Source organism: Lates calcarifer, linkage group LG7_1 (genome assembly GCF_001640805.2).
Source record: "Lates calcarifer isolate ASB-BC8 linkage group LG7_1, TLL_Latcal_v3, whole genome shotgun sequence".
Classification (NCBI taxonomy): Eukaryota; Metazoa; Chordata; class Actinopteri; family Centropomidae; genus Lates; species Lates calcarifer.
Genome location: NC_066839.1, coordinates 322,153 through 336,465, shown reverse-complemented (window position 1 = coordinate 336,465; position 14,313 = coordinate 322,153). Strand labels below are relative to the sequence as shown.

The 14,313-nt window shown below is 46.3% G+C and overlaps 1 protein-coding gene and 1 pseudogene across 3 annotated transcripts; one reads left to right on the top strand and one right to left on the bottom strand.

The window, feature by feature from the left end:
• Positions 1 to 6,628: 6,628 nt before the first annotated feature.
• On the bottom strand, positions 6,629 to 11,216 carry LOC108890047 (kunitz-type protease inhibitor 1-like; annotated as a pseudogene).
• Positions 11,187 to 14,089, top strand: LOC108890045 (protein phosphatase 1 regulatory subunit 14B). Of its 3 annotated transcripts, none has more exons than XM_051071637.1 (5): positions 11,187 to 11,318; positions 11,643 to 11,929; positions 12,067 to 12,277; positions 12,727 to 12,922; positions 13,912 to 14,089. In XM_051071637.1, the coding sequence occupies exons 3-4, from the start codon at positions 12,083 to 12,085 to the stop codon at positions 12,919 to 12,921; spliced, it is 390 nt and encodes a 129-aa protein (XP_050927594.1). In that variant the 5' UTR covers positions 11,187 to 11,318; positions 11,643 to 11,929; positions 12,067 to 12,082; the 3' UTR covers position 12,922; positions 13,912 to 14,089. The 3 variants fall into 3 exon arrangements, with proteins under 3 accessions (XP_050927594.1, XP_018542322.1, XP_050927595.1); XM_018686806.2 differs by having other exon boundaries at positions 11,643 to 12,277; positions 12,727 to 12,807; positions 12,890 to 12,922; XM_051071638.1 differs by lacking the exon at positions 11,187 to 11,318 and having other exon boundaries at positions 11,361 to 12,277.
• Positions 14,090 to 14,313: the final 224 nt, after the last annotated feature.

The window sequence follows — 14,313 nt, the reverse complement described above, 5'->3', positions numbered from 1 at the left end:
AGAGGATGTCGTTCCTGAGCAGATGCATCACTTCCTGTCTGACTGATCTGAGGTCAGCTGACTCACACTGGTTGAGCAACTCAGAGCAGGTAAACACCCCCCCTGTGTTATTATCAGTGAGGAGTGTCAGAGTTCCTGCGTGCCTTGAATGCCTCACTCTGAGAGGATTAACTCCTTGTTTACCAGCAGCTCTCTGAGACCAGGACCAGGACAGACTGAACCTGTCTGAACCTGGACTCAGACTGAACCTTGACCCAGACTAAACCTGGACCCAGACTGGACTACAATAAAGTACCTTAAAACTGAAGAAGTGAGTCTAGTATTTGAGTAAAAGTACTTAGTTACTTTCTGCTGACTGAAGCAGGTGAATTATTATTGAACAGGTGAGTTCAGTCACATGACTGATGATGAGTCAGACTGATGATAATGGAGGAAATTATTGATCAGATCAGCTTCATCACATGACATCATCTCTCACCTGGAAACACACACCTGCTCCACACTGTGTGTGTGTGTGTAATCTGTAATAATGAGGATGAAGTCAATCCTCAGTGACAGAACCAGCAGAGATTACAACAACAATAACAACAACACACCAACACTCCAGCCTCACCTGTCTGACTGTCACACTGTTACACCTGTAACTGAGTAAAGTTACACCTGTACTTTGAGTATTTCCATTCTCTGCTGCTCTGTACTCAGATACCCCCCCCATCACACAATAAATGAATCTTCAACTCTGCAGCAGCATCAATAATCAATAATCAGTAATCAATATGATCAATCACTGAGCTGTATAAGCCTGCAGGTGATCGATGACATCACAGCACCTGTCTTGTAACACAATTCATGTCAGCTGGTTTCCATGGTGATTAAGAGCTTGGTCATGTGACCTGAGATTATCCCTGAGTGAAGGGACACACACACACACACACACACACCTTATCAGTACTTAGTTTTTCCTTTAACTGTCCGTGATATTCAGAACCTGTAGAGTCTTTAGTCAGCGACTGACTCTGGATCAGATCTTACATCATCAAACTGAAGCTAAGCACCAACCAAACTCCATTCAGAAAATGAGTGATTTAAGCAGCAGGTTCCTGCTTCACTTCATCTCTGAGAGAGGAACAGTAAAGACGTCATCACAGTTTGTCTCAGTTAAACACAAGTCAGATATAAACAGCAGCAGGTACACACACACAACCTGATTTATATCACCTGAACTAACCACAGTTAAAACACAGACCACAACAGACTGACTCTGAACACGAACTCTGATCCTGTTAGTGGACCTGATCCTGACAGAAACCATCTGACAGCAGAAACATCTCGAGTCTGAGTCCTACCTGAAACCTCCTGTGGTGAGAGACCAGAGACCAGGACTGGGTCTGAGCAGGACTGAGAGAATCTACCTCAGGCTCTGACAGGAGGGGGCGGGGCTTAATCCAATTAGACTCAGTGTGAGGAACAGAGGGAGCAAGATGCCACCTGCTGGACTGGACACTCACTGACCTCTGACCATCTGAGTTTAATCTACAACAACACGTCATCATTTATTTATTGATTACAAATTTATTTAACAATCTGAATCTGTGAAGTCAGTGCAGTTTAACCGAGAAACATCTCTATATATCAATACCAGACTCCATTGACAAAAGTAGGGATTTTACTGGGAGCTGCTGGAATACCACTGCCTCCATCTGCTAGTGTGTTTGTGTTACTGTGTGACTTTCAGTGGTGGAAGAAGTAATCAGATACTTTACTGAAATAAAAGTACTACGCAGTAACACAAACACACTAACAGATGAGGGAATGGTATTCCAGCAGCTCCCGGTTAAATTCCTGTTTTTGTCAATGGAGTCTGGTAGAGATATATAGATGTTGCACAGTGAGGTGTTGTGTGTCTGTTCTACTTCCTCCACCACTGAAAGTCACACAGGCTGAAGAACAGAGGAGTTTACTGTTTGTTGATTCAGTGAGTTTACCTTCACATCATCTGCCACAGAAATGAATCCAACACAAATATTAATTCAGCAGGTGTGTCTGAAACCATCCACTGTGACACACAGAAAGAAACAGACTGTCAGCGCATCGTGTTCTAACTACAGCTGTAAAATCCCAGACGAATTCACGGGAATTAACAGGAATAAATTGGACATTAACTAAACTGCAGTTTAGCCTGTAACAGTGAACTGAAATGTAGTTGAATAAAAAACCTGTTGCAGCCTAATGTTGTTAAAACAAGCATATCATCCCAGCTGAGGTCAGAGTATCTGATCTGTGTTGTTACAGTTTCACCAGCAACAAAACTTCTACGTGTCTTTACACAGCAGCTAGTTACAGGCTAAAGCAGACATGCTAATCTGAGCTAACACCAGCTAGCTATCATGGTGCTAGCTAAGAAGAAGTGAAAGGAAAAATACATGACGGGACTGTTTTTATTCAACCTCCACAAATAAACCAGTTTTAGTTGTTTTAGTTTAGATTCATGTTTGAACCTCCAGCCTCTTTAGACTGACCCAGGACCAGTGAACACAACATGGCTGACACCTCAACACAGACTGAGCGTCTGTAAAAACACCTCAGAGTCTACAGCTCACACACAGGCGGCCATTGTTCTCGGGGGGGCTGCAGACGGTGCCGGTTCCCTCCACCACCAAACACAGAGAAGAAAGAAGCACACATCAACACAGAGGACAACAAAGACTGATCTGTGATCTGCTGATCATGTGATCTACTCTGACCAATCAGCACTGTCGTCTACAATCACTGTTGGTCAGTGAACGCATCGTGGATCCATGCTATCATGGTGGACATAAACTGTCTCCATCATCAGACCTGATCCTCCTCAGACCTGATCCTCCTTAGACCTGATCCGTCTCTTACCTTCACCCATGGAGACGTCATAGGAGGAGCTGTGAGATCCCTCAGGCATCACACCGTCACCTGAACACAAAATGAAGGAGACTCAGTTATTGATCGACTCTGATCACTGATCATTAGATAAAATATTGATGAGTATTGATCGACTGTCTGATCATTTTTGGCAGTTTTCTCATCACATGAAGAAAGGAAGAATAAAACTGAGCTGTTGTTCCTGTGGAAGTAAACACACACACAAACACACAAACACACACACACACACACACACACACACACACACTACTGTCCACTGTGTGTGTGTTCCTGTACGACACGGTCACAGTCTGTTTTTGATTCTCGACAGACGGAGAGTTCATTATGAACTCTGTCCTGTGAAGGACACCAGTGATGCGTTCAGGGACACTGCTAAGTCAGCAGGTTCACTGCAGAGCTCAGCTCAGATTACAGCTCAGATTTACCATCTACAGCTGCAGTCAGTGAATGCCTCACAGCTGCACAGACTCCTGACTGTTAACAACAAATGAACCAGACTCAGTCCCACCAGGTCCCATCAGGTCCCATCAGGTCCCGGATCAGGTCTGAGGTGGATCAGGTCTGAGGAGGACCTGAACTTCATAACGAGCAAAAGCAGCAGAAAGAAACAGACCAGACGGTGTGTTCAGGGGCCAGTAGGAGGTTTCAGTTCGAAGACATTCACTGACGCTGTGTTTTCATTGGTTCATTCTCCCTCAGTGTTTAAATAATCGATCGATCAATCGATTGATTGGGCCATTGACAGGTGATTGACAGCTGCTCCTCTCAGGACTGAAATGAAATGAGGCATTTAAAGATGTCAGGAGGTTTTTGATTCATTCCTGTCAAGCTTCTCAGACAGGTGAGTCCAGGTGAGGCGGGTCAGGTGACCACAGCTGAATCAGCGGTCTGTCTGTTGAGACGGGCGATGAGGGAGAAACCAAAACATCAGGACTGAAGAACTGGACTGACCGGTGATAAGAGACCAGTCCCGCAGGACCAGGAAGTGACGCTTCACCAGGTGAGTCTGATCTGTGAGTCCAGATGGAGAACCCCGGTCTGAGCCGTGGGCTGTGACGGACCTGGATGCTGCGTTCACGGACTTCAGTTTGTTTGATGACATGAATGTGATTTTTATTATTTCGACCCCAGGTGACTCGGTTGCCGTGGTAACCTCAGGTCTGTGTGACGTCAGAGGCAGAAAACCGTGTTAAAGGTGTGAACGCCCTGAGGCTTGGCTTGTCTGAGCATGCGCAGACCGCAGCCTGTCACAGCCCCGCACCGATCACGTCCAATCAATATGATCCGTCACCATGGAAACGCTCTAATGACCACTTCATGTTCCTGGTTTTAGATCCACACACACACACACACACACACACACAGGTCTGATCTGTGTTCACAGCCACAACTTGTTCTCACACGAACCTCCCTTTAATAACGCCTAATTTAAGGTTCCTTCGCTTTTCAGCAAAGATAAAACTCTCATCAAACATGTCCTGAGGCTTCAGTGTAATCAGCAGCATCCACTGTTGACTTCGGCACCACCTATCTCACCCATCAGCTCTAAATCTGGTAAAATCTCTAAAGAGTTCAGACTTGTTCTCTCTTTCTCGGCGCTGGCTCGGTGCCGCTGGCAGGGCGTGTTTTAATGGCGAGCGGCTACGACAGAAACGAGCAAAAGTTCAAATCTACTGAAAACCAGCTCTCTGTGGTGTATCAAGTCCACGCCGAAATAAAGACAGACTCTATTGAACTCTAACAATCATTAATTTATCACATAAAAAGTCAACGTTTTCTCAGACATGGACGTTATCTTTAAATATCCAGATTCCCTATCGAGGCTCTGCATCAGTAACCCCACCTACAAGCTTCAAGCGCAGCCAGCGGAATGTAAGTTGTCGTGTGTTTGTCAAACTATGATTTGTTTTAAACTCTGTTAACCAGAGGAAGTTACACCACAGGCTCAGCTTCAGTTTTTAAATGTTTTCATGTGTCTGAAGTTTGAAGAGAAACAGCAGAGAAACACTTCCGTGTAGATCCCCGGCTCTCAGCTGAAACTCATCACAGACTGTGGATATTTACTGTTAGAGACACTTCATGTACTCCATCTGTGGGTCTGAGCTGAAACTCTCTGAAACATCAACAGGAAAGTCTGAACTCACCTCAGTGGAGTTTGGATGTAAATCTCCTGCGGGCAGCAGCTTCACTCACATCCACACACTCAGTCTGACTTTAATCACAACTCTCCGCTATCTGCTTCATTAAACCCTGTTCTCTGTCCGCAGCCTACTGCTCCCTCACTCTCTCTCTCTGCGCATGCGCGTCGTTTGAACCTGGACAGAAAAAAACAGTGAAGCAACTGAAGAAGAAAAGTAGATTTTTCCCTGCTCTACACTCTGAGTTGTGAGGCTTCACACACACACACACACACACACACACAACACTGTAAAATATCAGTTTATATCACTACCAGACTCCATTGACAAAAACAGGGATTTTACTGGGAGCTGCTGGAATACCACTGCCTCCATCTGTTAATGTGTCTGTGTCACGGTGTGACTTTCAGTGGTGTAAGAAGTAATCAGATACGTTATTGAAGTAAAAGTACTACGCAGTAACACTAACTAGCTAACTAACAGATGGAGGCAGTGGTATTCCAGCAGCTCCCAGTAAAATTCCTGTTTTTGTCAATGGAGTCTGGTAGTGATATATAGAGCAGTTTGTGGTTAAACTAAAAGGATCTTCCTCTTTAATAAAAAGCTCTGTCTCTGTAGGAATCCTATCATCATGCTGTCAGACTCTGAGAACAATCTGAGTCTGTAGAAAAAACAGCAGAACTGTCCTTTAATCTGAGCGTAAACCTGCAGTGATCAGTGTTGTGTTGTGTGTCACTGGATGGAGACACAGCTCCACAACACGAGTCCTGATCAGTCCATGAGAAACACGTTTACCTCATCAGTCACTCAGTGATCAAGCACATCAGCTTCTTTATTGATTATTATTCTGCACCACAGCAGAGAGCAGAGTCACAGTGTCTCCCCCTGCTGGACACAGACTGTAACTCCTGATCAACACAACCTGTCAATCAACTGATAATTCATCTGGAAACATTCTGATCAAATATTGGTTTTCTCTGAGTCTCTGGGTTTAACCCCCCCCCCAACCACCACCACACATACACACACACACAAACACACACTGAATAATGTGATGTCAGTGATGTGTTTAAAGACAACACAGAGAGTCGGTTACACAACAGGAAACCAGTCTGAACATGAAGTTGTCAGAGAGGAGACGAGTTTCATCCTGTTAGAGGACAAACAACCACACACACACACACCACACACAGCTGCTGTATTAACCCTGTGTTTGTGTTTTACATTCTGACTTGAAACTTTTCTGCAGCATCAGGAGAAAAAACCTGTGTCTCCAGTTTCAGTGTTTTCGTTTCTGCACATAAACCACAGAGTGAGAGGAGGTCAGACAGCAACAACAACACATCAACAAACAGATAAATAACTAGTTTTAAATCCTGTTTTTATCGTCTCATCAAAGTCTGATTCATGAGAGACTCAGCTGTTGTTTCTGGAGCTTTCACCACGTCTCACGGTCTTCCTCTGTCGTCATGGAGACAATGAGTTACAGCATCGAGACGCCTGAAAAACCAACAAACCGAACTCCTGATATTTAATATCTCTGCTGCTGAGGAGGAAAAAACAGCATCGACTGGTTCCTGATCCCACCGGGTTTTATTGACAAGTTCAATGTGAAAACGTTAAAAAGTTAAAACATTAAAACAGTAAAATATTAAAACAGTAGAACATGAAAACAGTAGAACGCGCTGTGAGCTGATGTTAACGACCTGAGATGATTCAAACAAACACAACTTCATATTTACACTGTGATTAAACCTGAGACCCAAAAACAACAAGTCATAAATACTTTAAACACAAAGTGACAACAGAAACCCACAAACTCCACTCATCCATTCATCCATTCATCCACTCATCCATTCATCCGATCCAGCTCTGCTTCACAGGTAGAGACGCACTGATCAGGTCCAGTCCTGGTTTCACTCTGATCAGTAACAATACAGATCAATATCTGTGATTATTGAAAACAAACTCCTGCAGGTGTGTGTGTGGGGGGGTGATCAATATATTGAAATGATTGATTACTAATCTATTTTATATTTTTATCTATTTTATAGTTTTATCAGCGTCAGGAGGCGGGAAAAACCAACAACCAGGAAGTCAAAATGGCAGCTGGAGACACAGGTCTGTGGTCGTCGTGGCAACAGCAGAGACGATGTCATTCAGTTTGGCATTATTAGCTATTGGAGGTGCTGGTGATGATGTCACACAGGTTTGGTGGTGCTGTTGTAAACGAGCGTGTCCTGCTCAGACAGCGCCACATGGGCGGGGCCTGTGGCCACGGGCCGGTGGGAGCGGTCTCTCCGGGCCTTCAGGAAGCAGTAGGTCAGGATGGCCAGCAGAGCCAAGATGGCCACCAACAGGATCACAGTCAGCGCTATGGAGCCTGAGGAGGAGGGGACAGTGAGGTAATTTCCTGTCAGCTGTCACACCTGTACTTGCACCTGGTAATGAGACGTTTCTCACCTGAGTCGTCTGACTGCTCCTCCTTCTCAAAACGGTCAAACAGCTTCTTGAAGAAGACGTTGTTCTCTGCAGGTAGAACAGGTGAGGGTGTGAGGACAGGACAGAGGTGAGCAGGTGAGTCTCAGGTGAGGGTGTGAGGACAGGACAGAGGTGAGCAGGTGAGTCTCAGGTGAGGGGTCGTACCTGTCACTCCGTCACAGGTGTCCTGACACTTCCCCTCCTCCTCAAAGTTGTTCCCGTTTCCGTCGCAGCCACCGAAGGTGAACTGGTAACACTTCCTGTCCAGGGGGTCGTAGTACCAGCGGGTGTGACTCGCCCGACACGGACCGGTGCGGGGGGGCTCTGCACACTGAGCTGAGGGAGGTGTTAGCATGTTAGCATGTTAGCTTGAAAGGCTAATAATTAGCAGGTGCTACTCAGAGAGAGAGACTGACCTTTCTTCTTGTTGACGTTGATGCTCAGGAGGCGACTAAAGGTCTGATTCACTGAGGAGGAGAAGGTGTGTTAGGATCAGGTCACTGTGTGTGTGTGTGTGTGTGTGTGTGTGTGTGTGTGTGTGTGTGTGTGTGTGTGTGTGTGTTACGTTTGTCACAGTGCTCCTCGTCTGATCCATCGCTGCAGTGCTTCACGCCGTCACACTCCAGCCCTCGGTCCAGACAGCAGCCGCTGTCACAGGTCAGCTGATCAGGAAGACATGGAGACCCACACACTTCTGAACACACACACACACACACACACACACACACACAGGTTTACCCCTCACATCATAAACATGTTATAGAGCTGATGTGAAGAGGTGCATTGTGGGACAGACCTTTGGTAGGTGAAGTGATACCTCTCTCTAACACCGCTGTGGACAACAAAACACAAACACCATCAGTCTGTGTGCGGGTGTGTACAGGTGTGTGCAGGTGTGTACAGGTGTGTGTGTCACAGGTTACCTGTGACTCCTCTGCAGGCAGACAGACACTTGTCTTCAGTCAGGTAGTTGTTGTTGTTTGGTTTACAGCCTCCATACACAAACTTCACGCAGGTGCCGGCCGCCACATCGTAACGCCACCGAGGAAACACAGCGCGACACGGACCCACCTTCACCGGAGCCAGACAGTACGCTGAGATAGAACCAGACCAGAACAAATTAAACCAGAAGCCTCGTGGTTATTTGAGAATGATTCTGTTAGTTATAATTCTGTTAATGTTAACTTTGTATGGAGCCTAATAAATAAACACAAGGTTTATTACGTTCACATGAACTTGAGTTCATTTATTCTCTGACTCAACAAGACAGAAAAACAGCATTAAGCCTTAACGTGATAACTGAACCTAACTGGTTTTATTTATATAGCACCATATCACAACAACAGTCATCTCAAGGCACTTTTCATATAGAGCAGGTCTAGACCGTCCTCTTTAAAATAGGTATTTACAGAGAGAAAATGTACTGAGTACACTGAATACTGTGATTCACTGTGAACACAGTGAACTATAGATACTGTTAGATATTAACCCACAGCACAGGGCGTGTGTGTGTGAGGCTGTGTGTGTGTGGTTGTGAGGGTGTGGCATCGCTGTCAGCTGTGTCGACACTCCGGTTACCATGGCAATGCAGTATGTGTTACTCAACAGTTTCTCAACTCTGACCTCAGATCAGCTCTGACTGTCACTTTATCTCCAATATAAACACTGATCAGTGCTGCGATCAATACAATCAATCAATCAATCAGTCAGTCAGTCACTGACTCGGTCATGTGACACATGTCGTCTGAAATCTGCTGAGAGAAATCGACAAGTCAAGGTGAGAGGATAAAAAGCTCACAGAGCAGGTTCAGGGTGTGTGTGTGTGTGTGTGTGTGTGTGTGTGTGTGTGTGTGTGTGTGTGTGGGCAGATATTCCAGTCTGACCAGTTTGAGCCTCGGTGTGAAAACACAAACGCTGATTCAGTTCACTGAACTATCAACACTGATCTGTTCTGATCAGATCAACTGATCAATAACCTGTCAATATAGCAGTGTTTAACTGATCAATAAGCTGTTCCTGAGTCCTGTTGGACTACATTTCCCATTGCACTCACAGCCGGACAGTTCTGGGCTGAGGACGAGGACCGTGACCTTGGCGTCGTCTGATTGGCCGTTGGAGTCGGTGACGGTCAGCTGGAAGACGTAGGAGCCCGCCTTCAGGTCGGAGAGACGCACCTGGTCAGGTAGATCCGTCTTCTGCAGAACCACATTCAAAAATATCTGAATTTAAATCTGTCAGTCACCTGGACACAGGTAACAAGTTCACACCTGCACACAAAATCAAGGACAAAATCAAGGTGGAGGAAAACTCCATGAATTCTGAATGGACTTTGGAACAGGTATGATGTGTCCTGTTTCCCTCCAACTCACACTGGTTACCTCCACCTGTGTTAAGCCCCTCCCCCTGCCACTCAGCAGGTCTTACCTCCATCTTGACACCGGTGTTCCCCGCTCTGCAGACTCCACCGGTAGTCGGTGATGTGGGAGTCGCCCAGCGGGAGGCTCTCGATGCCGTTCAGGGTCACCGTTTCTTCCGGGCTGGACGATGACATCACCACCTGCGTTGGCGATGGGCTTACCTGGAGATGCCGTGAGGTCACAGAGAAACGACAGTTACTGATAATCCTCCTGCAGTGATGGCGCCATGGAAACCAGAGTCTAACTGACATCCACAGACGGACCATAAACATCACAGTGAATCATCATCCTACACTCAGCAGCTCCTCCTCAGTCCTCTCAAAGCAACAGAAATCTAAAGGAAGTTTGGTTTGCAGCCAGACTTTACTCAGATCACAGGAATGCAACCAACAACAGTCCACAACACACACACACACACACACACACACACACACACACACACACACACACATGAATTATGAACATAAACACAGAAGATCAGTTAAAGACAAGAGACATGTTCAACATCCATAAAGAGCAGCTGTTAAAATCAGTCATTTTCCTATGGGAGTTTTGTACAAACAACCTGAGCCCTGACTCATTCAGTGTTGAATATAACACCCTGGTATTGATCCTGATGATCTGTATTGGTTGATATTGATCCTCTGATACTTTACTGAACCAGGTGCGGACTCACCTGGCGCCTCCAGGTACTTCCGGAACACGAAGTCTCTGATGTAGCTCTGGTACCCGGCCTGGTTCACGAACCTACACACGAAGCGGTTTCTGTGGACGCAGCTGAACAGGACGCAGGTGCGGTTGGCCGCCGCTGCCGCGCCAGTGTCGCTCGGCTCCAGCAGCGCCAGGTTGCAGCGCGAGTCAACGCAGCACGCGCGCTTACAGGCCTCTGGGGACTGCACGTGCGCGGTGTCCAGCAGAGCCGCTCCCTCCTTCGCCGCGTCCTCCGCGTCCAGCACGAAGTCCTTCTCACCGAAGCGGAAAGTGCCGCTGCATTCCGCGTCCTCTGCCGCTCCTCCGGACCGCAGCAGCGGCAGGACGAGGAGGAGGGGGAGGAGGAGGTGAGGCAGGCGGGGGGAGGAAGAGAAGGATGGAGGCATTTTCAGCCGCAGTCAGTGTGAATGCAGAGAGAAGAAGAGTTTACCGCCTCCTGCCGCGTGTCGCCGCGTGTCGCCGCCGTGGATTTGACGTTAAACCGTTAAAAACAGAGTGTGTCGCCGAGTGTGCCGTCCGCTCCGTCTGTTCACCTGCTCAGGTGTGTCTCACCTGCTCACATACAGGAAGAGAAACCCGACACTCCTCTGACGTCACTCAGGTGCGGCCAGGAGGCGGAGACACATGCTCCTCTTCAGGCCAGGAGGCTACAACAGTGAGAACAGAAACAAACATCCTGTCATTGATTATCGATTGTTTCAGTTTTGATCAGTATTAACGTGTATATCTTTTAGTTAGATATGAACTCACCTGCAGTTTATTATATTGAACACAAAGCTTTAACACAAAGTTCCACCTTTTACCCTCAGGACCATTGTAACAGAAAACAGTGTTTTACATGTGACCTCCTTCAATCGAAGCTTTGGCTTGAAAAATGTTTTTATCAATATATTATGGATAATCTATGACGTCATTCTCCACGTCATGAACATACTTCTCCCTCTCTCTCTCTCTCTCCCTCTCTTTCTTATACCCACAGACCACATTTAATAACCCAGTAATTTTCTGGAGCAGTACACAAGGGTTCATATTCACAGAAACCTAGGAGGAGGAGTCATAGACGAAGAGGGAGTGGTCAGAGTGAAGGGGGAGGAGTCAGAGGAGAAGAGGGAGTGGTCAGAGTGAAGGGGGAGGAGTCAGAGGAGAAGAGGGAGTGGTCAGAGTGAAGGAGGAGGAGTCAGAGGAAAGGAAAACCTCCTGCTGCACTAACAGACTCAGAGAGGAGCAGAGGAGGATCAGGATCAGTTTTACAGACTGTATCACAGGGTCAGTGAAGTACTCAGCTCTAACGTGTTAAATCTACTGTTTATTAAATTATCTAGTTACTTTACCTCCTGATACTCTGAGTACTTTTACTACAGTCACAGGATCTCCTCCTCCCCTGTCTCTGTTCTGGTCGTCAGTCGACCTCCAGCAGACATGGCCGACCAGACGAGTTCCCAGCAGCCTCGGGTCATGTTCAGGACTCCTGAGGAGGAAGAAGAGGAGCAGAGGCCTCCTCATCGTCCTCTGGGTAGACTGACCACCAAATACGACCGCAGAGACCTGCAGAGGAGGCTGGACATCGAGCAGTGGATGGAGACTCAGCTGCAGCTGCTGTTTGACTGTCAACAGGTGAGTCTCCTGATGATGATGTCACTGTCACCTGTCAGTCTGATGATGATGTCACTGTCACCTGTGTCGTCTTTTCCATCCTGTGAGTCAGTGAAGTCTCAGTAGAGTCAGACTGAGGAGCAGCCGACCCTCCTGCAGAGGTCAGAGGTCACGGCCGCCTCCGCTCGGTGAACAATGGAGGACTACATTACCCACAATGCCTCCTTTGTTCAGTTTGACATCACAGATGGAGAGCAGGGTCTGAATGTTCGACCCACGACTTCACAGTCAAACACAGAGGTACTGATGGAGGATCTGAGTCCTGGACCAGGATCAGGTCTCTTCAGTCTGTTCCTCATGTCTGCTGGAACCAGGCCTCTGCTGGGTCTGGTCTGTACTGGTCCAGGTTTGGATACGTTATGGCCAAAAACATGTTTTTGGCCATAACGTATCTTCGGTCCTGTCTCCAGGAGGACCAGGTCCCTGAGCTGCAGATCGACGTGGACGAGCTGCAGGAGCTGAGCGACTCGGAGCAGAGATCCAGACTGAACGTGAGGAAACTGTTGATTTCCCACGAGTCAAAGCTGCTGAGAGTCGAGTGTCAGAGAGTAACAGCTGATCTCTGCTTTACAGAGGCTGCTGCAGGACTGTGGCAAACCCACTGAGGTAACACAACAACAACACAACAACACAACACAACCCACTGAGGTAACACAACAACAACACAACACAACACAACACAACCCACTGGGGTAACACAACAACAACACAACAACACAACCCACTGAGGTAACACAACAACAACACAACAACACAACACAACCCACTGGGGTAACACAACAACAACACAACACAACACAACCCACTGAGGTAACACAACAACAACACAACACAACCCACTGAGGTAACACAACAACAACACAACACAACCCACTGAGATAACACAACAATAACAACAATTCAGTTTTATTTATATAACGCCATATCACAACAACAGTCATCTCAAGGCACTTTTCATATAGAGCAGGTCTAGACCGTACCTCTTTAAAATAGGTATTTACAGAGAGAGACCCAACAAATCCCACCATGAGCAGCACTAGGAGACAGTGGAGAGGAAACACTTAGAGAATAGTGAGAGAAGAACATAGCATAACACGGGTTCCATATAAAATGTAAGGTGATACCAGTAATACAGCAGTAGTAATGATAGTAGTGATAATTAAAGTATTAACTGCTAACACAGCAATACAACTAATAGCAGTGTAAGTAATTTCTAATTCTAGCAGCAGGTGTTGAGTGGAGTTGTAGGAGCAGCAGGAGACTTGTCATCACAGATCAGACTCTACAGCTCCAGAGGAAGAAATACCTGCAGAAAGAGACAGAAGAGGAGACAGAGACAGAAGAGGAGACAGAGACGGAAGAGCACAATACTACAGGAAAGAGAAGATACTGAGTTAGTAACATGTAACATGGGATATGAATCCATATTGATGGAGAGAGAGGGAGAGAGAGAGAGAGAGAGAGAGAGGTAACACAACAACAACACAACAACACAAAGTGATATAATCAGCCATCAGAGACCAGAACCACCACAGACCATGAGACCAGGTCTAACCTGGAAACCACTGACAGGTATCCATGTTTTTTCTCTGCAGGACTTCATCAACAGTCTGTTGTATCAGATCAGAGGACTCAACAAACTGAGGAAGTGAGGTCATCACTGGCAACACTTCAGGGTCCCTGGGACTGGACTGAGGGTCCAGTTTCTGCTGAACCACTGGACTGATGTGGTTTTACAGATTCTGTTTTTAAATAAAGATTCCACTGAAACATGTTTGTCTCAGCTCGTCAGGAAGATGATTAAAGATGTCAAATCAAAACGTGTTTATGAAAGTGATTTTTACAAACAGACAAATAAATGTTATTATTTAATAACTGATCTGTAATCAGTGAACAGATAAAAATCAAAGCAGCTACTATGAAGGATTCATTATTAATAAAATATTAAAAACAGTTTCTAAATAAATCCAAACTGTAATAATAAATATTGACATGTG